This window comes from Dictyostelium purpureum (genome assembly GCF_000190715.1).
Source record: "Dictyostelium purpureum unplaced genomic scaffold DICPUscaffold_255, whole genome shotgun sequence".
Taxonomy (NCBI): domain Eukaryota; phylum Evosea; class Eumycetozoa; order Dictyosteliales; family Dictyosteliaceae; genus Dictyostelium; species Dictyostelium purpureum.
Genome location: NW_003519591.1, coordinates 1 through 24,732, shown reverse-complemented (window position 1 = coordinate 24,732; position 24,732 = coordinate 1). Strand labels below are relative to the sequence as shown.

General features: G+C 25.7%; 5 protein-coding genes across 5 annotated transcripts; 2 read left to right on the top strand and 3 right to left on the bottom strand.

Moving 5' to 3' along the window:
* Positions 1-1,054: 1,054 nt before the first annotated feature.
* Positions 1,055-2,131, top strand: DICPUDRAFT_81747 (uncharacterized protein; the record flags this gene model as incomplete). Its single annotated transcript, XM_003291016.1, has 2 exons — positions 1,055-1,116; positions 1,204-2,131. The coding sequence occupies 2 exons, from the start codon at positions 1,055-1,057 to the stop codon at positions 2,129-2,131; spliced, it is 990 nt and encodes a 329-aa protein (XP_003291064.1).
* A 239-nt stretch (positions 2,132-2,370) lies between these two features.
* On the bottom strand, positions 2,371-4,269 carry DICPUDRAFT_89226 (uncharacterized protein; the record flags this gene model as incomplete). Its single annotated transcript, XM_003291007.1, has 3 exons — positions 2,371-2,552; positions 2,626-3,791; positions 3,854-4,269. The coding sequence occupies 3 exons, from the start codon at positions 4,267-4,269 to the stop codon at positions 2,371-2,373; spliced, it is 1,764 nt and encodes a 587-aa protein (XP_003291055.1).
* Positions 4,270-5,020: 751 nt separating this feature from the next.
* On the bottom strand, positions 5,021-5,263 carry DICPUDRAFT_155607 (uncharacterized protein; the record flags this gene model as incomplete). The annotated part of the gene is made up of 1 exon (XM_003291006.1): positions 5,021-5,263. One exon carries the CDS (start codon positions 5,261-5,263, stop codon positions 5,021-5,023), a length of 243 nt encoding a protein of 80 aa, XP_003291054.1.
* Positions 5,264-7,141: 1,878 nt separating this feature from the next.
* Positions 7,142-19,679, top strand: DICPUDRAFT_155606 (uncharacterized protein; the record flags this gene model as incomplete). The annotated part of the gene is made up of 3 exons (XM_003291015.1): positions 7,142-8,740; positions 8,812-16,714; positions 16,804-19,679. The coding sequence occupies 3 exons, from the start codon at positions 7,142-7,144 to the stop codon at positions 19,677-19,679; spliced, it is 12,378 nt and encodes a 4,125-aa protein (XP_003291063.1).
* Positions 19,680-20,409: 730 nt separating this feature from the next.
* Positions 20,410-20,964, bottom strand: DICPUDRAFT_81744 (uncharacterized protein; the record flags this gene model as incomplete). Its single annotated transcript, XM_003291005.1, has 1 exon — positions 20,410-20,964. The coding sequence occupies one exon, from the start codon at positions 20,962-20,964 to the stop codon at positions 20,410-20,412; it is 555 nt and encodes a 184-aa protein (XP_003291053.1).
* Between the last annotated feature and the right edge of the window lie 3,768 nt (positions 20,965-24,732).

Sequence of the window (24,732 nt, the reverse complement as noted above, 5' to 3'; positions counted from 1 at the left end):
AAAAACTTGAAAAAAAATATCATATTTTAAGTTGTTTTTCCCAAAAATTAAAAAAAAATATTATTATTTTTTTTTTAAAAAAAAAACTTATATATTTTGTGAATATATTTATAGTTAATAAAGAAATGAAGTTCTGTGCAAAACTATTTTGATTATTACATGCAATACTTAATGCCATTAAAGTTGAGAGATCCTGTAAGTTGGATATCCATCATTTAGACTTAATATAAATAAAAAATTTTAATATTTCCATTTTTATACACATTATAATTTTTTTATTTATTTTCTCTCACCAAAACTATTTAAAAAAGATTGAAAAATTTTCATTATATAATATTATATTACAGTTTTTTTTTAGTTGCTTTATTTAAAAGACAAAAACTTAAAAAATTATATTTTTTTCATTTGGTCAGTTTCCCAAAAATCAAAAAAAATTTCCAATTTTTTAAAAATTATAACTATTTATTTTTTTATATAAAACTTTTTTAGTGTAAGTTTGTAATTATATCCAAAATAAATTTAATTAATAATTATTCATATAATGGCCAAAAATAAAAAAAAAAAAAAGAAATATTTATATAAAATAAAAAAAATGAAAAAAAAAACAATTACGTAATTAAACAGTATTTTCCGAATTATTTATAATGAAAAATTTTATTTTTTTTATTTTTTTTTTTTTAAAATTTTATTTTTTTTTTCCAAAGTGAATCGGGAAATGTTGGAATACCATAGATTAAGATGGGATATTTTAATGTACTGCATTTAAATTAAAGTAGTTTTTTTCATTTTTGTATATGTTTGACGCCATTTACCGAGTGGGAACTCTATGCATACTACCTGGTTATGTTAAGATGACCATCTTAATTTTTGTTTTTTTTATTTTTTATTTTTTATTATTTTTATTATTTTCTATAAAAAAAAAAAAAATAGTATAAAAAAGATAACAAAAAAAAAAAAAATTAAATCAGTTTGTACAAATCAAAAACACTATTATTTATATAAATCTATTACACAAAAAAAAAAAACCGAAATTATATTATTAAAAAAAAAAAAAATGAAATTCTCACTTTTTATTACAATCGTTTTATTATTTACTTTATATATATCAAATACAAGGTAAGGATTAAATATTTAAAATAAAAAATAAAATTATAAAATATTAATTTAAAATTTCTTTTTTTTTTTTTTGATTTCCTTATTCAGTGCACAATCGCCATCCATTTCATCAATTACCAGCGTATATAGAAATGAATCACAATTAGTTACAGTAACAGGTACCGGTTTTACCGTTGGAACCAATTTAACATTGAAAAATACATTTACAATGTATGGTGTTTCACTCCTTTGTCCACAAACTGTCTATGTAAACTCTACTAAAATGACCTGCGTAGTTCCACAAATTTGGGCCAGTGACTATACCTCCATCTATTTAAATAATAGCTATACCTCCAGATACCTTACTGTTATTTCTGCTAAAATTGCTTATATGAATATTACCTCAACCGATTCAATCTATGTAAATGGTGATGGCTTCTTAACCAACTCTACTTTTGATTTACAACTTTACAATAACACCAAAGTCCGTTTAACCTGCTATAGTGACGTCGATTACAAGAGTGTCAATTGCGAAGTTCCATTCGATGGTCTTTTAACCGATTGCTTCAAAGTTAACTATGCCGATTCTTTCTATAGCGCCTCAGTAAACTTTTATTTACCACCAACCTTCAGATCAGTAGAGTTATTAGGTAATGCTTTAAAAATGGAAGTCGACTCACACTGTCCATCTAACACTCCATCCTACTCATTCAACATCAACTCTATTCCATTCAGCAGTGTTGTCAAAGCCGAGCCATATTTATTCTTTGAACCATCATTCACTCTCTGCACCGATTTCAGCAAAAAGTTTAACATGAGTTTAACCTCATCATTCTATACCTTTGGCTCCACCAAACTCGAATCCAACGTCATCTTTTTCGACTGTGAAAAAGGTAAAGCTTTCATGGACAATAGTGAAGTCGATCCATTACCAACCGACTCTTCAGATCACTCATCATCATCATCATCCTCATCTTTATTTAACACCATTAACTTTACAATTATTTTAATCTTATCTATAATTTATTTATTCTAAATACCCTATAATATATATATATAAAAAATTAACATATGTTGTTTTTTCACAATAACATATAATAATAATGTTCAAAAAAAAGTTTAATAATACTTTTTCTCTAAATAAAAAAAATTAAAACTATAAAATTTATAAAACTATTAAAAATCTAAAATATAAAATTTATACAAATGATCTTTTTTTTTTTTTTTTTTTTTTATTATTACTAATCAAAGTTTATTTAATAATAAATTAATAGTTTATTTTTTTGGGGCATTTTTAAATTTAACAGCGCCATTTTCAACGCCTACTTCAATTCCTAGATCATTAAGTTCCTTTTGATTTGCAATACCTTCCATCTTTAGATTATTAATAACATTTTGATTTTCTTGATTTTCTTCGCATAAATTTCTAATTGCAAATACAGACCACTCTTTGATGTCTTTATTAAAAAAAAAAAAGGGTAAAAATTAATAATTAATGAATTTTTATAAAAAATTATATTATATACTTACATGGATTTTTAATATCAAAACGACAATGATTTAAAATTAATTCTATTCCACCCAATTCACGAATTTCATTTTGGTTATTAAAATTCTTGTGAGCTAAATTACCTAAAATACGAATAATTTCTTTTTTAAAACCTTTATCTTCAGATTCACAGGATTGATTAAAACCTTTAGTTTTAATATTGGTGTTGTCTTGGTCTGTTTCGCTTGGTGGTGCAGTGTTACTTCCGTCATAATTGCCGTGTAATGAACCTATACAAATACCAACTAAACCTTTTTTTCTTAAAAGTGTATTTAAATCATATTTATCTGTAGAGCTTGGGTCGATTGCATTGTCATGTTGATTGGTTTCGCTTAGTACTCTTGACATTGAATCTACCTCTTGGGTGGCAGAGTTTTTATCGTTGGTTTTGTATTTGGTTAGTTGTAAATGTACCATTTCATCAGAGTAGGTTGTAATGTTTGCAAATATTTTAATAAAGAAAAAAACTGCATCGAAATCGAATTGGTTAAGTGCAGTGGTTGTCTTTTGGGTTTCGCCTGATAGGTCTTTACGGCTAAAGTCCATATTGTAAAGTATTGATAATTCATCCAACATGTAAAAGCAGGTTTTGATATCGATGATTGAGTTGTTTTCAATATACTCTTTGACATTCTTTTGTTCGTTATCATTAATGGTTGAGTCTAATAGATTTAATAGTTTAATTTGATATCTATTAGTTTTGCCATCTTTATAGTATTTCTTTGTTTTGGTTTTAGGTATCGATTCATCAATGTCGTTAATTGATGCAGTTGATGTTGTTTTACCACTTGTTGGAAGATTATCATAATCTGTGTTTGGAACAACTTCTATTATTTCCTCGGCAGTTGATAATAGTTTATATATTTCTATAAATTGCTGATTTTTAAATAATAATTTAAATATTAAATGAATCCAATGGAATAAAGTATCCTCATATTCTTCATCATTACTATTATCTTCATCTTTAATTAAATCTAAAATGCTTTTTATAAATTCGATATTATTATTATTATTATTATTATTTTCTGATTCACTTCTTGATATTTCTTTCATTCTTTCTTTGCTATTTAATATTAAATTATATATTAACATTAAATTGGTTGGTAAAATTTTAAAGCAGTCATTTCTATTATTATTAATTAATAAGCTGTGAATAGTATGTCAGTATGGTATGGTATGAGCATAAAAGTATTATCGATTAATACATACAATAATTTATTTGGAAATAATTTATAATGGTCCCATAATAAAGTTTGAGTGTTTTCATTTTGCACAATACTATTGATTAATAACTGTTGTAATGCTACCAATATATTCTTCTTTCTATTGTTTTCAATTTCATTATCTAATGTTGTGTTGGAATTTTCAATTAGTTCTTGAAGTAAATAGTTTATAAATAAATCATTCGATACAATTATATCTTGATTTTCATTAACATTTGCACATAAATTTCTTAAGAAACGAATTGATAATAGATTAAATTTATATAGTTTTTCATTTTTAATATTATTATTGGTTATTATAAAGCCCATGAGTTGATTTAAAAATTCTTTAAACTTTGAAACATCTTTTCTTATTTGAAAATCTTTTGAAAGATTTAATAATTCTGTAATTTGATTTATCATATCATCATAGTTGTTGTATGATTCATTATTACTATTATTATTATTAATATTTAAATTATTTACTATGGTTTTTATAATGTCGTCCAATGATTTCATCTTATAATTAATTAATTAAATTTACAAAAAACGAAAAAAAATGAAAAATAAAAAAAAATAAAAAAAAAATTAAAAAATTTAAAATTTTAAAAAAATAAAAAAATAAAAAAAAATATTTTAATTTAATTAAAATAAAGTTTTAAAGATTTAATTTTTTTTTTAATTAATCAAAAATTTTTTTTATAATTTTTATAATTTTGATTGAAAAATGATTGTTATTTTTTTTTGGCAGGTCCAATATTATTTTACATTCAAAAAAATTTAAATATTTCATTATAATTCCAAAAAATTTCTTTGCTATATCTCATTAAAATTATTTTTGATTATAATTTTTCATTTATCAAATGTTAAAAAAAAGTGGGAGTTATTTATAGTTTAAAAATAATTTTTCTTTTATGAGAGGTTTTTTTTTAACTTTAAAATTGTTTTTTTATATAAATTATTTATTATTTTATAAATTTAATAACTAAAAAAAATAAAGTTAAAAATATTTTCTAAATAATAATTAAATAAAAAAACAATGTTTAATTTATATAGAAATAATAGGAATATAATTTATAAATAAAAAAACAAATTAAAGGTTTATTATAAACTGTAATGTTGTAGTGTTGGTTTTAATTATTTGTTTTTTTAAATTTTTCTTTATTATTTTTTTTTAATAATTGTTTTTAGATTGTGTCAATAGTATAAATTCCCTTTTTAATGGTTCGATATCAAACACTTTATAGTTTTTATTATGGCCGCAGTAATAGTTAAAAAGAAAGTCAATGATCGAAATCATCTTGGTTTGTAATTGATCATTTTTGTAATTACTCTTGAGCAACTCTTTAGTGGCATCGACTATCCATTGATCATTTGGGAGCAACCAGGCTTTATTTAATTCTTCTATTTTTTCCATGATTGATTAATATTTAAAAAAGAAAAAAAAAGAAAAATAAAAGAAAAAAATTATTGTTTGGGTGTTTTTTTTTTTATTTAATTTGACTTTTTTAAAGGGTTGTAAAAAAAAAAAAAAAACAAAAAAAAAAAAAAAAAAAAAATGTGGTAAACAACACAAATAAAAAAAAATAAAAAAAAATAAAAAAATTAAAACTATGGATTTAAAATTTAAACATTAATCTAATTTTATTTTTGTATAATTTATTATTATTTTTTTAATTTTTTTAAAAAAAAAGATAATTTTGTGATAAATTCACTTTTTTTTTTAATTTTTTTTTATAAAATTAAAAGAAAAGATTTTTTTTTTTGGTTAATAAATTTATAATTATTGTTGTTTTATCTTTTATGAAGGCACAGGATATGTTTCTACATCGATATTTTCAATTATTGGCCATAGGTTCGAATCCTTTCTATACTCTCTCGAGTAAAGTAGCTCAGTGGTAGAGCGATAATATTTTAAACAAAAACATCCCGAGACATTCGCTATCCTTCTTTTTGTTTTTTTTTTTTTTTTTTCTTTATTATAAAATTATTTTTTTATTTATATCTTCATTTTTTTTAAAAAAAAAAAAAAAAATTTATTTATAATTTTATTATTACATTTATTTTTAATTATTTATATTTTATATTTAATTAGTTTCCTTTTAAAAAATTTAATAAAAAATAAACAAAAGGTTTGATTATAACATTATATATATTAATTAATAATAAAATAAATATTTATTTTAATTGAAACCTATTTATTTGAATTATTTTAAAATCACTTTAGTATATTTATAAAAGGATTATAAAAATAAAATTTCAAAAAAAAATATAAAAAGAAACTATTTTAAATGATAATTTTGATTCATTATTGTAATTATTACTTTTATTTTAATCAAACCATTTCTGCGGGGTGCTTGTGGTATGAAATTAAATTTAATTTAGCGCTTTTTTTATTTGAAAATTAATATTTTTAATTTTTTTAATTTTTTTAATTTTTTTTTTTTAATTATTTTAAAATTATAATTTTTTTATGGTAATTTATTAATGTTAAAATGTATCTAAACAATTTTAAAGTTAATGAAAATATAATTAATATAATGCAATAGTTTAATTTAATTTTTTTTGGGGTGTTAAATGTGTTGATATAAAAACAATTAAAATAAATAATTAATTTCTTTATTTTACAAAAAAAAAAAAAAAAAAACATTCATAGAGATATTTTTGTATATATATAAATTTATTTTACAATAATTTTTTAATTTTATAAACACACACATATAAAAATTAATAATAAATAATAGCACATTTACCCCTCACATTTTTATCATACACACAGACACACAGATACACACAATAGTATCATATTTTTATTTGTACATAAATTCAAAAATAGTATAATATTGAATAAAAAGAAATAAAATAAAAATAAAAATAATAGTATTAGGGAAATTAATCTTTATATTATTATTTATATCTTTTTTTGTTTAGATTAAGATTATACTTAAATAATAATGTGAGTAATTAAAATAAATCAATTATTATAAAATATAAAAATATATAAAATAAATCATTTATTAACTCTTTTTTAAATATTTTATAGTAATTATTATTTATTAAATATTTATAATTTTTTTATGTATAATAAATAGTTTTTTTTTTTTTTTTTTTTTTTTTTTTTTTTTAATGGCCAAATTTTAAATTTTTTTTCCCATAAAAAAATAAAGTAATAAAATAATAGTTCATATTTAAATTAATTAATTGTATTATTATAATAAAAAAAAATTGTATTTAAAATAATTATAATAATAAAAAAATAATAAAAATTATAAAAATCATTAAATAAAATTATAAAATGGTTTCAAAAATTTTACCAGGTATATTAAAAAAAATATTAGGATCATATATTGAGGGTTTAGATAAATTATCAATACCATTTTGGAAGGGTGAAATTGTTTTAGAGAATTTAAAATTTAAAAAAGAGTTATTTTCATCCAACGAAATTCCTTTTCAATTATTAAGTGGAGTTATCAAGAGGGTAGTAATTACAATACCGTGGCTCCATTTTTTAAAAGATCCAATAATAGTAAACATCGATGGAGTATTTCTATTATTTGGTCCTAAAGATATTATTACAACTTTTGGTAGTTACAAGTCAAAAAAGAAAGCTGAAGGAAAAGACCCTAATCAACCGGGCAATGAAAGTGAAATTAAAGATGATGCATTCTTAAAACCAAATATATCCAAAGAAGATTTAAAGAAGATTCAAAGTACAATCGATGAAGAGCAGCAAAAAGGAATTACCGAGGGAAGTGATGCCGAATCCTTAAAGTTTAAACTAATGAAAAAATTATTAAAATGCATAAAGATTCAACTAAATAATTTACACATATGCTATCAAGATGATAAAACATCACCAGGAGAAATATTTTCTGTCGGTGTAACATTAGAGTCATTTACATTTCAAAATACCGATTCTCAATGGGTACCATTATTAAGCAAAAATTATTATTTACAAAATAACGATATCAATTATGATAATGATAGCCATCACAATCCATTCATGTCAAATCCGACTTCAACATCAGGTACAGCAGGTGGTGCACCATTAAATCCTTCAGTATCTTCAATGAGTAGGTCAAGATCAAACAGTAATTTATCTACTGCATCTGGTAGAAGGAGAGATAGCATAGATTTGTCAAGTGGTATCGAAAGTGAAGGACTGCGTAGAAGTGTATCTGGTATACCTCCACTAAGTATTAACAGTAGTAATATTAACAGCGATACAAATTCAATATCATCTACAAATACAAACACTGCAGAATCATCTTCATCTCACACCAATTATACACATAATAAACAAAAACAGAATCAAGACGAGCAACCAGGTCAAATTGTCGACCAAATAATCACATATAAATTGGCATCTATTTTCAACTTTTCCATTTATTGGGATTCTCAATTTGGTAAAACTAGAATGGTGACACCAGATGACATGGATGTACTTTTAATGCACTCAATACCTAGACAAAAGGCTAAAATTAAACACAAGTATATATTGCAACCAATTTCAGGTTTTCTCAAGATCTGCCTAACCGAAGATTCAGTAGAAAGTGTTAATAAAGAAGGTGTATTCACATCAATTGTAAATAGTTTTCATATTAGCATTGGCTTAAAGCAAATCGACTTTCATTTAATGGATATTCAATACCGTGATATGTTAAATCTCTTATCATTTTATCAAGATTGGCGTAGAGTACTCAGATACCACAAGTTTAGACCCAATGTACCTGTTATAGGTAATGCTAGAAGATGGTGGCATTTTGCATTTAGATCTATTATTTCCGATTTTAGAAGCAAAAGAACTGAACTTTCTTGGAAAGAAATTGAAGATTCAAAGAAAATACGTGAATGTTATATTAAATTATATACTGAAAAATATATCAAAGGAAAAGTAAGTAAAAACAAAAAATAATAAAAGTTTAAATTTTATATTAATATTAATAAAATTAATATTATTTTTAGTTAAACAGATTGGATCAAAATTTAATTGAAGAAATTGAAAAAAAAGTTACATATGAAGATATTATTTTATTTAGAACTATTGCAGAAAGAGATTTAAAAGTTTCAAATAGAAAAGATTTGGATCAATTTACAGAGTCAGCAGGTTGGTGGTTAGCAGGGTGGTTAGGATTTCAACATCAAAATAATAAAGATAGTGATAAAATTACTTTAACCAACGAAGAATTACATTTCCTGGAGAGATATTTAAGAGTTAATTTAAAAAAATTAGCTGGTAAACCACATTCATCAATTTCAATAAATTTCTTTGTAAATATCAAAACATTATCTGCCTGTATATTGGATTGGAGAGAAAATCATACTGTAGTTCAATTGGCCAATGCCGAAATCACTGAAGTAAATTTACAAATCGAACAAGCATATAATCTTAAAATGAAGTTTTCAGCTCAGTCACTAGATATCTATGATAGATGTAGCCCAAATACAAAGTTTGAAAATATTATATTAGAAAAGAGTAAATTTAGAGGATATAGTGATAATACCGATCTCGATTTGGAAAAGAAGTTTATAGATATTTCATTAATATTAAATCCGCCAGAAGATACCACCGATTATTTTATCAATTTAAAATTAGAGCCATTTTATCTAATCAACTCCAAACCATTTGTCGATACAATGATTCCATTCTTTACTCATGCAAATCAAGAGGCACTTGACCGTTTAAAGTATTCATTTATAAAGAAAATAAAGATTCTCCAAGAATACTTGATTGGGGAATTAAAACATTTAATTAGAAACCAAAAAGTTGCAGATATAAAGTTGGATATCTCTGTACCTGGATTAGTTTTCCCAGAGTCTTATGACCGTGAAGATACTACAATGTTGGTATGCAATTTAGGACATTTAGTATTCAAAACTCAACCTCACAATAGCGAATGGGACTCGATGGATTTCTCAGAGATTAACGAACAAGATGAAACCGATGAAATTTTTGTAAGATATTGTCAGCTTTTAAAGGATCGTATAAAATGGTGGAATGACAATTGCCCAATCAATAAAATAAATGAACCAATCGAAAAACAAAGCTATGTTAAAAACTATGTTCAACAACACCGTAAAGCAATAGAGGGTGGTATAGAAGATAGCGCTAAATACCCAGAATCTGATGACATTGACGAGACCAAAGCCGAACAAGAGGGTTTCGATTCTACTGACACTGATTGGAATAAAGTTTCAGTTAATGTTAATAATGCACAATTCTATGATGGTATTATTTTAACAATCAATGAAATTTATATTAAAGTTTGCAATTTTTCAGAGATTAGCAATTTCGAGTACTTGGTTTCTCCATTCAACTTTAATATATTTTTAGAGCTATGTTCCAGACCATACGACTTGAAGCTACCACAAATTAAATGCAAAGCAGAGTTATCAACAGTTAATATTCAAGTTGAAGATAAAGAGCTTTATGAAATCGCAAAGATTGTTGGTAAAAACGGTATTTTAGAATACTTTATGGACATTGATAGAAAATCGTCAAAAGAGTTGGCTGATATGTACGAGGTAATTCAAGTTAAAAAACCAAAAAAGAAAAGCTTTGAAATCGAATTTCAATTATTCTCAGATACCAAGTCAATTTTAAACTCAAGAAAACGTACCAAAGAAAGACTCATTAGGACCACTTTGCTTAGATTCTTCTTTTCGAGTAATTCAATCAATTTGAAATTAAATTATTTGGATAGTTGCTGTTTATCAATGAACATCGAGAACATAAGATGTCGAAGTTTAGTTAAATTTATGCAAATGAATATAGAGTTTGATATTGCATCCATAGAAATTAAAGATTCAAATTCTATCACACCCGTATTGGCTATATTTCCATATCATATCAATACAAAAAGTTTAAATAGAAGTGGTATTCAAAATTCAACATCATCAACAACATCATCATCAAATAATAACAGAAACGAATGTTTAAACAAATATCCAATTTCAATTTCAGCAAAATCAATAAGTAAGAATTCATTAGATTACGATTATATTGACTTTATATTAGAATTAAATACCCAATTCATTCGTGTTAATTTCCCCAAAGAATGTATTATGGCATTGATAGCAATTATTGGTACAGTCGCAACAAATACCACAAATTTCTATGAATCTAAACAATCGATACTCACTGTTGAAGGTTCATTTTATCAAGGTAGAATAGGTCAGTTTGATCAAACCCAACAACCTAAACCTCAAGCCCACAAGAAACACCACTTGTCAGAACGTTTAGAGACCAACGAATTTGATCCAAATGATTTAAAGTCAAAGATTTCAATAAACATACCATCCTTCGGTTTAACTCTCAGCTCCATAGAAAATGACTTGGTTTCGTTCCATTTTGAAGAGATTTCAATTGATGGTATTTTTCAATTGCCATTGGTCGATTGCCAATTAATTGTTAGAGATATGAAGTTTATTGATTACACTTCATTGGATGGACCTTACCCAAATATGTTAATCACTCAAAAACCACACAGTAGCAACAATCCGGGTAACCCAGTTGTAAAAATGCATTTAGTAAGCCATGCTGACATCAAAACTCAAGAATGGGGCTATAGCAGATTGATTAATATTCAAGTTGGTAAAATTCAAATCACCCTACTATTTCAAACTATCAATTTGATTAGATTATTTGTTTTTGATATTACTCAAGCATTAAAAGAATATTGTCCATTTTTATTTAAAGTTATGGCAATTGTAGAAGATGATGTCAAAAAAGAAAATAAAAAAGAGAAAGAAAAAGAAAAAGAAGAGGAAACCGGCCAATATAGACACAGAGAGCCAGGTGAAGAGTCCCCAATTATAGAAATTGTAAAAAAGAAAAAGAATTTAACCAATTTAGAAATTGAGATTGATAACAATGTAGTTATTCTACCAAAGAATAATAGATCAAAGAGTGCAATTCGTTGTAGTGTTGGTAAAGTTATTTTGGGTTTGGACCAAACCGATCCAACAGTTGACTCTGTCTTTGTAAAGATATATGGTATTAATATGGCATCCAAGTATGAGGATCATATTGATCCTATTATTTCTGACCCAGTTCGTATGGATATTCAATTCATTCATTCTTTTGAAACTTCATTAAAAGAGAAATCGGTAGATGTTATTATACGTATGGAGAAGATCAATCTCAAGTTGTCACAGTATCAATATAATTTGATTTATAATATCTACAATCAAAATATTAACCAATCAGTCGTGCCAGGTCCACCTCCATCATCCACTTACACTGTAGAAAGATTGAACAAGCTCTTGGATATCCGTTTAGAATTTAAAGATTTTGTTGAATTAAACTTAGAGGACGAGAATACCAATGATACAAGATTCTTTTCAATGCTAATCAATAGGCCAATTATTATGTGTCAGGTTTGGAATAATGGTGACTCTGATTTTCTCATCAAAACAACCCATATTAGTGTAAGAGATAAAAACAAATTAGTTGTAATTCCTAATGGTTTCCAAGAGATGATCAGTATCACACCATATGAATTAGATGTACCAACTAAAAACATTATTAACCAATCAATTAACGAGGTATTTTTTAATATTCTATCAATGAATATTGATGGAAGCGGCACAAGAATCAATATTACAATCGAATATTTAAACATTTTCTTTGACTTACCATGGGTTTCAAAATTAATTACATTTTTATCACCAATTATGGATCCAGATTACATCAATTCTATGGCAGCTACATCTTCAATCCAACCTCCACCACCACCACCAAAACAAGTAAATATTCAAGAGCCATCTGAAACAACTTCATTTAGTAGCGGTGAATCATCAAGTCAATCACGTCGTAGGCATTCAATATCTGCCGCTCAACAACAAGCTCAACAACAAGCACAGGCTCAGTTAAACAAGGACTGGAAAATCTTTTTAAATATTGAAGTTGTTGCCAAGAATGCAAATATCATGATGGGTGACCTTAATAGCAAAAGTGAATTGGTATTGTTAATGAATTCATCTCTCTCTATAAACTCTCAATTTGGTTCTGAAGGTTTAATGAAAATTGTATTGGAATACAACTGTATTAAAGGTCTTATTGGTTCAAGATCAAAGAATCCATTAACTTCTGTTTCAAATCCATCCTTATCATTGCTTACCAGTAGTAACCGTGATTTAGGTGCACAGAAGAATACCACACATTATCTATGGAGAGATTTAAAGAAATCATCTAAATTATTTTTAGAAACATTCAAAACAAATGTTCAAATTTGCATGGTACCAGAGGGTAATCAATTTTATTTCTGCGAGCTTAATGACCTAACATTAGTATTCTCTGGTAAATCTTACAGATATCTATTGGATATCTACGAGTGTCTTTCAAACATAATTTATAGCAGTTCAAAATCTAAAGATATTACAAATGAAAATATTGAAATAAAAAATTCAAGATCTCAATCAATTTCAAGTGATTTACCAATACCAATTAACATTAGACATTCAGGTTCAAGCTTAAAAACCAATCATATTAATACAAATGAAAAAAATAAAAATCAATTTTATCAAATCAAAACCAGATCAGTTGAAATGTTAAGAGCTCATCAAAGTAGAATATCAGAAAAATATGAAAATACATTTTCGCCAAAACCAATTAGAGAATATGATTCAGAAAATGAATTTGAACAATCATCAGATGAAGAAACAAATTCAAGCTTATCAACTGCTCCTTTATCAGCACCTCAGTCTCGAAATAATAAACCACAAAGCAATAATTTAAATATCAAGAATGAAAACCAAGGTAGCAGTGGTAAACAACGTAACGAATATGAAAACGATATAAAGAAAAATAATGGCACAATAACCAAAATCCAATTCTCTCAAATTGCAATTAGCATAAAGAATTTAAATATCATAATTATGGATGACCTCAGTAAACATAAAATGAATACTCCAATTTTCAATACAAAATTAACTTATGGTTTCTTGAAGGCAGTTTTAAAGACAACTAGAATCGAAGTCGAATTTGACTCTGTTATTCAAATGAACTATTTTAACAATCGTATTGCATATTGGGAACCATTCATCGAGCCATGGTTATTTAAGTCAATGATGACTCTTGGTAAAGAATTGTCCATTGATTTATTTTCTACAGATTTGCTTAATATCAATTTTACAATACCACTAATGGATAACATCAGTCTATTCCTTAGAACATATAGCAAAGAATTTGGTTATCCTTTCACTTTAATTTGTGCTCCACAAGATGACAAGAAAGCATCTCATAAAAACCCTCATAATAGACATTCTCTAATTGGTCAAATTAAAAGAATCAAAGAGAAGAACAATACAAAGACCTCATATTCACCATTCTTTGTACGAAATAGAACCGGTTCAAGACTAAGATATCGTTTAGAAACTGAAGATGGCAAACCAGTAATGGGTGTTAATTATAAAACAGAAGGCCCAGTACGTGTTATTAACATTGAAAACTATGGTCTTTTCTTTGAATTGGACTCTGGTGATTGTACACCAATTAAATTTTTACCAGATGTTCAAATTAATTTAGAAACTTTTAGCCAATTAGTATTAGCTGTTGAATTGTTAGGTGTAGAAAAATCAATATCAATTCCATTAGATAAAATCAAAGTTTATGATTATCAAGTGTACTTGGATAGCACCACCGAAACCAAACTATTTGCAAATGTCGGTATTAAACGTGGCACTAAATTAATTACCATACAATTCCCAATAGTTCTCAAGAATACAACATCATTCCCAATTGATATTGCTACAGTTACCTCAGGATTCGGTGACACTCAAATGCCAAATTACACTACTACAATTCAAGTCGGTCAAGCGAGAGCACCGTTACCAATCAATAGAATGAAAAATGTATTGATCAAGTTTAAACCATCAGGAGACCAATATAAATGGAGTACCGAGACATTGGATATTAACAACATTATCGATGGCGAAGATAAATACAGCTGCATATTAAAGAACGGTGAAAAGATTTACTATATCAAAGGTTTTGTTTTCCACAAGAATGAATGTGCAATTATCAAACTATGCCACATGTTGAAGGTAAAGAATTTATTACCATACCCAATTCAATTCAAATTAAGAACACCAATAGAAAACATCCCATTACTAAAGAGAGAGTCCCAAGCAACTGTTCAAGATCTTGAAAAAACTCAAGTATATGAAATACCATTATTGGATAAATTCAAGATTCAGGTTAGAATAGCAAATAAAGATGGCTCATTTGACAATTGTGAATGGAGTGAAGTAAAATCAATCGTTGAAAAAGAAGATAATCACCAAATTAGTGTTATAACCATTTCAGATAGTAATAACCTCAAAGTAGACTTTCTTCATTTAAATATCGAATTTATTTCTTACAAAGGTGAAAAAAAGATTGTATTTTACAATCAATATTGGATCTATAACAAGTCTGCATTAAATATATTTTGTAAAAAGAGTTATCATTCAAAAGACTATACAGAAAGCCAAACCAATTTCAACCATTTTAGTGAGCTCACCAAACCAAATGAACCAATAATTGTACCTGCTGAAAACTGGTATTCATATCAGTTGGAAAAAGAGTCACCAATTCTATACTCATTCAAGCGTCTTAAAGATATGGAGAACAGTTTACGTATTCGTGTTGGTAGCTCAAACTGGTCACATAAATTTTCTATTGCTGCAATTGGTGATAGGGGTGACATTGTTGTGTCAACTGTAGAGAAGAAACAAACTCGCCACTATCACTTGGGTCTATCAGTAGATTTAGCACCAAATTTAAAGACAAAAGTAGTTGTTTTTACACCAAGATTTGTTTTTCATAATCTATTTTCCCACACTATATTAATCCAACAATGTGGTCCAAATACAGAATCTACACTAATTAGAATTGCACCATCTCAATCAGTGCCATTTTATTATTTTGTTGACAATCGTGACAGTGAAAGTAAACAAAAAACACTTCGTTTCAAATTAGATTATTCAGAATTTGATTGGTCCCCACCATTTTCAATCCAAACTTTCTCAGATTTTACATTCCAAGTTTACAACAACTCTGAAAAAGAACCAGAAATCCATTGCACACCATACATTAGAATCAAAACTTGTTTAGAGGTAGCAACTGTGTTGGTAATTATATCAGAGTTAAAAGATTCACCATATCGTATTATGAATAATACAAACTATCAGATCAATGTTTCACAAAAGAAAGTTGGAAAATCAATTTCAGTGGAACCACATCACTCATTGCCATATTGTTGGGATTTACCATTGGAAGAACATGAATTAGAGGTTACTGTCAATGTATCAGATACTCAAACGGAAAAAGCTACATACAAAGTCGATAAAATCAAAACATTCAAGCCAATGGAGTTTAATGATAACTCAAGACCTGAAGGAGCCATTACCATTAAAGCCACAGTAGAAGCAGACGAATCCACAAGAGTTTTAACGCTAAATGATAAAATAGGTTTACAAATTAGCAAATATGAAGAGGAAAATCTTAGACAATCATTTAGAATCCATTTAACTGGTATTGGTATTTCAATTATTAACTCAAATCCAACAGAATTACTTTATGTTTCAATTCATGACGTTCTATGCGAATATTTTATCTCTAACTTCCTCCAAAAACTAGAAATGAAACTAACAAATATTCAAGTTGATAATCAATTGTCAAAGATTACCCCGTATTCCCACCCCGTTTTACTATTTGCCGAAAATCTCTTACCAAATCAACCATTTCTTCAAGTTAGAATTGTAAGATCAATGAAGATGAAAAACATTGACTATTACCACCATGTTTCATTAAAAATGCAAGAATTAAATATAAAGGTGGAAGAAAAATTTTTATATGTTTTATTAGAATTTTTTAATAGTTTAGGTTAGTAAAAGAAATAATTATTATAAATAGATATAAATTGTAAAAAAAAATTTACATATATATTAATTAAATTATAATTTTTTTTTTAGATTTTTCATTTTGGACAGGTAACAAAAAAACTAAAAGTACACTTCATAATATGGATATGTTAACACCAATGTATGCAGATGATATAGGTGAAGGATTTATTGATGAAATGATTTCAAGAGCTTTACCTTCAATTTATGGAAAGAAAATGTATTTTGAATCGTTAGATATAGAACCAATTTCAATGTTTTTAACATTTGATTTATCAAATAAATCTGGATCGATTACATCTTTAGAGCAAGCACCAATGGTAAGAGCATTCAGAAGAATCGGTTTTGTAATTGTTAGTTTCCAACATGCACATATATTTTTAAATGGTTTCTCATTATCGCACGCATTTGGTTCAAATGAAGAGTTATTGGCTCCAATTTTCAATCATTACTTTAGTGAAACTTTATCCGAGGTTTATAAAATACTGGGCGCATTCAATTTGTTTGGTAACCCAGTAGGGCTAGTTAAAAACTTTGGAATTGGTTTCAAGGAGTTCTTTGTCGGTATGGGTAAAGGTGTAGTCGGTAATAGCTTTGCCTCAAGCTTTAGCCAAGGTTCTAAAAGTTTAGCCAAACACTCTGTATATGGTTTATTTGATAGTGGTGCTAAATTCACTAGTAGTGCTGGTAAAGCTCTTTCGACTATGTCAATGGATCAAAGATTCATATTAGAGAGACAATACATCATTGGCGAGTCACCAAACAATTTCATGCAGGGTTTAATTTTGGGTGGTAGAGCTGCCAAAACTGCTGTATATCGTGGTTTTTCTGGTTTTGTACGTCTTCCATATGAAGGTGGTAAAGAACAAGGTGCAAAAGGTGTATTCAAAGGAATTGGTAAAGGTACTGCTGGTTTAGTATTAAAACCAGTTGCCGCTGGTTTCGATTTCGTTAGTAAAGTATCCGAAGGTATCAAAAACTCCACGCAACTAAATATTGAACGAAAGAGAATCAGATTCCCAAGACCTCTATTCAGCGATTCGCCATTAGAAACCTATGACTCTGCAGAATCTTATGGTAATTTCTTATTTTTAACTTATATTATCACAACTGGTAAACTCAGACGTATTAGCGCAGATCAAATCAATTTACCATTAATGGAAGTTGTTTCAAAAGATGAAAAATACATTTCGCATTTAATTTATAAAAATAAGAGAACCCTGTTATTTACAAATAAACGTATCATTTATTTCTATGATACAGATGGCTTTAGAACTAAATTTGATGTCAAATATAAAAGAATCGTTGGAATCATAGAGAAATCAGACCACATCGACATTGAAATCGACAAGAAACATAAACTATCATTCCTTTATAAAGAAAAGAACAAAAAAGTTGACTATAGTATCAAATGCAATGGTGATGAAAGAAACTATATTTTCCAGCAAATTGAAGAACATTGTAAAATTTATAAACAAAGCGATGGAATCGTATTCAGAAGTTTAGCTTCAAAACCACCTATACCTCCACCACCACCACCACCACAAGCATTATTGGCATATAATGATCCATATCAACAATTAGCATACCAACAACCGGTTCAATACTTTAATAAAAATACCAATAATATCAATAACGTTCAATCCAGCAAATCAATTCAACCAATTATTTTTACAAATAATAACCATGATCCAATGAAATCAAACCCAATTTTAGAAAATTTATTAGCTCAGGCTCCTAATAAAAATATTGATATTCCAATATGGATCTCCCAAGGATATAATCCACCACAACCTCCAACTACAATGATCCCACCAAGATTCAGAGATCCAAATTTATATAGTGCTCCATACAACAGCGGATATGTTTATTCAACCTTACCATCATCCCAAACATTATCACCAAATGATCAATTAATTATCAATCAAAATGAACAAGATAATATTTCAATCCAACAACAACATTTACAACAAAAACAGGAACAACTACAAAAGCAACAACAAAATTTACAACAACAACAACAACTTTCAATTGAATACCCATCACCATCTACTTGCAACACTCCCCACCCACACCCACCAATGTTAAATTGTGAACCATATTATAATGACAATTTTAGTAATACAGGTGATATAGGGACAAAAGGAAATATAGGAACAGGTACAAATCGTTTTAAGGATACACCTTCAAATCTCAAAAGTAATTTTTCAAGAGCGGTTTCATCTAGAGATCTTTCTAGTGCACAGGTAAGCTCTAGTGTAAGAAAATTAAAAACTCCACACCATTATACTGTAAGATTTGATCCAACCCAAATTAATCCTGAGGATTATAATCTTCACAATGTAAACACCAAACCACCTCCAACGACTCCATCCGAACCTCCACAATATTTACACTCCCAATACTCTCATCCCCATTTACACCCACATCAAATGCTTCAACAAACTCCAGGTACAAATTATGATCAAAAAACCCCATATACCTCTACAACAACAACTACCACAACCTCAATTGAAAGACCACCATTACAACAACAATTCTCTAGTAACTCAATAATTGAAACCCCAAATTATAGGAGACAAAGATTAAAACAACAACAACAACAACAACAACAGGTTCAACAATATCAAACACCAAATAACATTTCTTTAACCCCTTCTGGAGATTTTAACTATAATGATAAATTTGATTTAGCAATTAATACAATTATACAAATTCAAAAGATTCAATCCCAACAAATGTGCCAACTTCAAAAGAATCAAAATGAAATTTTACAAAAACTATTATTCCAACAACAACAAAATACAGAATTTGATAATTTAAAAAACCAACAGGAACAAATTCAAAATATTATTTCACAATACCACCCACTAAGTCCCTCTAAAGCAAATCTTCTAAATAAAATTCAAGAAAATGAAAACCAATCGACTGGTGGTGCTTCTGATTAATTAATAAAATTTAAGATAATTTCATAAAAAAAACTTTTTTATATTATAATATATATAATATTTATTTTATTTTATTCTCTCTCTGTTTTTGATTACATTTATAATACATTTTTCCATTTTCAAAAAATCGTTAAATTCAAGATTTTGTATGATTTTCTTTACAAAGTTTAAAAAACAAACAATAATAATCATTTTTTGTTCAATAAATAAAAATTATATCATGAAGAGCTATTTTTAATAAAAAGGAAAACAGTAAAAAAACAAACATATTATATATAAAAAAAAAATTATATTATATTTTATTTAAAAATTTAATGATGTATCCTATAACTGAAAATTTAAAAACCATTTGATGTTCCAATATATTTGCCTGGCCAGGGAAAATGTATTTCTTTCATCAAATAGATTGAACTATGATATTATCTTAAATATTTGTTTCTATTATTATTATCTTTTTTAAATTTTTTTAATTTTTTTTACTAATTTTTGATTCTATTATTATTATTTTTTTTTTATTTTTTTTTTATAAAATTAATAATTATTATTTTCTAGTTTCATTTTTAAACCTATAACTATTTATTTAAATTTTCATCTAACTTGAATGCTGATACTGATGATGAGGGCAAGAATGCTGGTGATGAATGCTGATGATGGTGATGATAACAATGAGGGGCAATATGAATACTGATGATGAGGGGCAAACAATGATAATGGTGAATACTGATGATGATTATGCTGATAATGAATGCTGATGCTGATGTAGATGATGTTGATGCAGATTCTGATAATGATGCAGATAATGATCATGATCATGAATGCTGTGGATGCTGGTGATGAATGCTAATGATGAATGCTCATTATGATGATCAATGATGCTGATGAGGCTGATGATGATCATGATGTTGACAATGATCATGATGATTAATGCTGATGATGGTGATAATGACAATGATGACAATGATTCGGTGCAAGATGAATACTGATGATTCGGGGCAAGATGAATACTGATAATGAATGCTGATAATGATTCTGATAATGATGATGATTCGGGGCAAGATGAATGCTGATAATGAGGAGAAAACAATGATGATGAATTCTGATGCTGAAGAGGAGGTAAGATGAATGCTGATAATGATTCGGGGCAACATGAATGCTGATAATGAGGGGCAAACAATGATGATGAATTCTGATGCTGAAGAGGAGGTAAGATGTTGTTGAGGTGATAAGAGGAGGATCCGTTCAAGAAAACAACAAAAAGGATAAAAGTTACTATATAATATCCCATTTTTTTAATTATTATTTAAATAAAAATAAAAGAAACTATTTACAAAAAAACAAATAATAATATTTGATTTTTTAAAAAAAAAAAATGCAAAGAAAAAGATGAAAAAATAAAAAAAAAAATAAAATTAGTATTTATTTTTTCACATATTATATATTTATATATAATTACCTTTTTGTTTGTTTGACTAATATAATTTATAAAGAAAAGAATTATGAATTATTTGAATATTGATAAAACGAAAAAAAAAAAAAAAAAATTTCCCCCACACACCACAAAAAAAAAAATTAAAAAAATTTTAATAAAAAAAAGAAAAAAATATAATTTAATTAAAAAAAATGAAATTTACCACACTCATAAAAAAAGAATAAGAAATTGCGAACAACATTTATAAAAATTATAATAAAAATTTTTTAACATTATAATAGATTTTATAATAATAGTTTAAATTTATAAATTTTTTTTTTTCAATCTAAAAGTCCACTTTAAGGAAAGTATAATTTATTCTTAAAGAAACAATCATTATTCGATTTAATTTTTCAAATAATGGTTGATATTTTTAATTAATTATCAAAAATAAATAATTTCTCTTTTTACAACTTATTTAGAATAATAATTTAATAAAAGTTGGGGTCTACATATATTTGGGCACTGTAAGTTGTATTATATAAATGTGTTGAAGAAATATTATTAGGTAAAAAATTTATTGTATAGTGGGATCATCTTTATTTTGCACGCTCAAACTAAACAAGAGACTCTAAAAAGATTAATTAGATGGTTAAAAATAAATAGTTTAGATTTAATAAGGATGAATTAGATCATATCGAGGGGAAAATATAGCTGCGGATTTACTCAGTCGTAATGCCAAGTTTTATAATGAAGAATCTTAATAGATTCAACAACCAATTAAAGAAGACTAGTTTTAGTAAATAAAGATCAAAATACTATATTAAAAATTTAAAAAAATAAAAATAAATAATTCAAAAATAAACGATTTTATCATAACATAAATAAATACATATTTTTATAACCTATTATTTGCTTAATATATTCCTATCTATATTACAAACCAAAAACTATTTTTTAATTTTTTAAATATTTTAAATTATTTTATTTTTAATATTTAATTTTTTAAATATATAATTATAACTCTAATATTTAATTCTAAAATGTATATGAATACATTACACAACTCCACTTTGACTAAAGACAAAATAAGCTTCCTCCAACACTAACCATCTATATTATTTTTTTTATTTTTGTTGAGATAATTGATCATGTTGATTTAACTTTATTATTCCGAAAGCAGTGCTGTATCAAATCCCTATTTGAATAACACATTTCCTTGATTCAATACTCTTACTTTATTGATAACCTCTGGTTTCTTTAGTTATTTTTATGCTTGAATTATAGACCTTTTGATTACTATCCATACTAATTCTTGTATTATCGGGATAACATTAGAACCTAAGTACCATACTTTAATCCTTTGCTCTTAACACACCATTTGAAATATAAGTTACTGCTGCAACTACCAATATAGCTACCATCATTAAAAACGTCCTTCTTTGTGTTTTTGTTCTTGTGTAGAATAACCTGGTATTTATTTATTTTTTTGTGAATTGTTGTATAATGATTTAGATGATCCATCAAAGGTATATTGTGGTGGTTGAAGATATTATGCATTTTATTAAAAAATGATTGTGGTTGTAGTTAGGAAATAATTTTGAGCGCAATGGTTATAATATGATTGTGTGGAATATATTATATTCTTTAAATATAATTATTTACTTAATATGTATTTTTTAATAAAATCCCTTCCCCTAATAAATTAATAAATTTAAAAAAAAAAAAAAAAAAAAAAAAAAAAAAAAATTTGTAAATATTTAAAATTTTTGAATTAAAATAAAGAATTTTTAATTTCCTTTAGTAAATATAAAGATTAGAACTTAATTAGGTATTCCTTTTTTTACATTTTAATCATAAAAGGAAACACACATCCCTATTAAAATTTTTAAAAAAAAAAATAAAATTTCTAGATAAAAAATAAAAAAAAATTTTATATTTATTTAAATTTTTAGATAAAAATTTTAATCTATTTAATCTATTTATTTTATTGTTTATTTATTGGTTGATTGAAAATTGTTCTTTTTGTTGTTTGAATTAGTATAAAATGGAAACCTTCTTTTACAAGTTTACCAGTTAGTCTATTCAATTCTTTTAATATTTTACACATATCAACTGTGGCTGGAGTGGCTGCAGTATCTCTTGTGGGCTACTTTCTAAAGCTTCTATATTTTTCATACCAATCACTGTGTCCAATAATCTCTTTTAATTTCTAACCCGATTGGAGGTAAGCTTGTGTTGCTTTTAATGGCTCATCCATATAATCCACCTTTAATAAGTTTTTTTTTTTTTTTAATAGTTTTTTTTTTAATTATTATTATTTGTTTCTGTTATTTTGAAATTATAAAGAATGATTGGAAAAAAAAAAAAAAAAAAAAAAAAAATTTTTTTTTAAAAAAATTAAATTAAAACCCCACCACACACAATTTTTCTTTTTTATAAAAAAATTAATTAAAAAATAGCTAGAACTGTTTAGTTATTCCCATAAAATATTTACATTTCATTGCTGCATATAAAAAAAATTTTAAAAAAATATTAATTAAGAAATATAAAGCTATCAGGAATTCAATAGCCTAGCAGATGCTCAGCTTTATTTTTTCTTCAATAAAAAACTTGTTGAGAGTTTTTTATTTTTGTTGTGTTATATATAATTTGGTTTGTGTTTTCATTTGGTATACAAATATTTAAACTTTTCAGTAAGTTTTTATTTGTTTTTGTGTTATTGTGTTTTGGTTTGTGTTTTAAAAAACTTGTTGGGAGTTTTTTATTTGTATTGTGTATTCGTTTTTACCGGATTTATCTTTCCGGTGATTATAATAAAATATCAACTTAAATTAATAAATAAAAAATATATTTTATATTAATATATTAATATATTGATATATTTTTTATTTATATATATATTTTAATAATTTATAAAAATAAATTATTTTTTTTTTTAAAAAAATAAAAAGATAAAAATTTTAGTTTTTATTTTTTTTTTATAAATAAATTAATTTTTTTATTTTTTTTATTTTAAAATTAAATTTAATAAAAATTTTTATTTTATTTATAATTTTATATAATTAAATGCTAATTGCTTTTTTTTAGATATTAATGAATTTGATGGTTGTGGCTGTGAACAAACATACAATAATTTTAAAATTAAAAAAAAAATTGAAAAATTTAAATACAAACATTAAAAAATTTAAATACAAGCATTTGCCAATAGAGATAGTTGCATCGAAATTCAAAAAAACTTTCTTGTAGATGCACTTAACGTAATTGGCAACCATTGACTTTTCAAAGGGATGTTATTTCTTCAAATAATCTGTCAACTCTCAGCTTATCCATCATTTTGAAAGCTTATTTAAAAAAGCTTCAAAGAAATGTGTCATCTCAGGTTTCAAATAAAATCACCAAAAGTATAGAATTGGTCAGTACTATATTTGGAGAAGTAGATAGTATTAGTATTTGATATATATATAATAAAAAAATCGAATGATTTAAAAAAAATAATAAATGAAGAGTATATATATAAATTAGTTTTTTTATTTTTTTTTTTTTTCAATTTAATTAAAAAAATCAATATTCTTTATTTATTAAAATTAAATTTTAATGTAAATAAATTAAAATTATTATTATCTTCAAAACTATATAAAATAT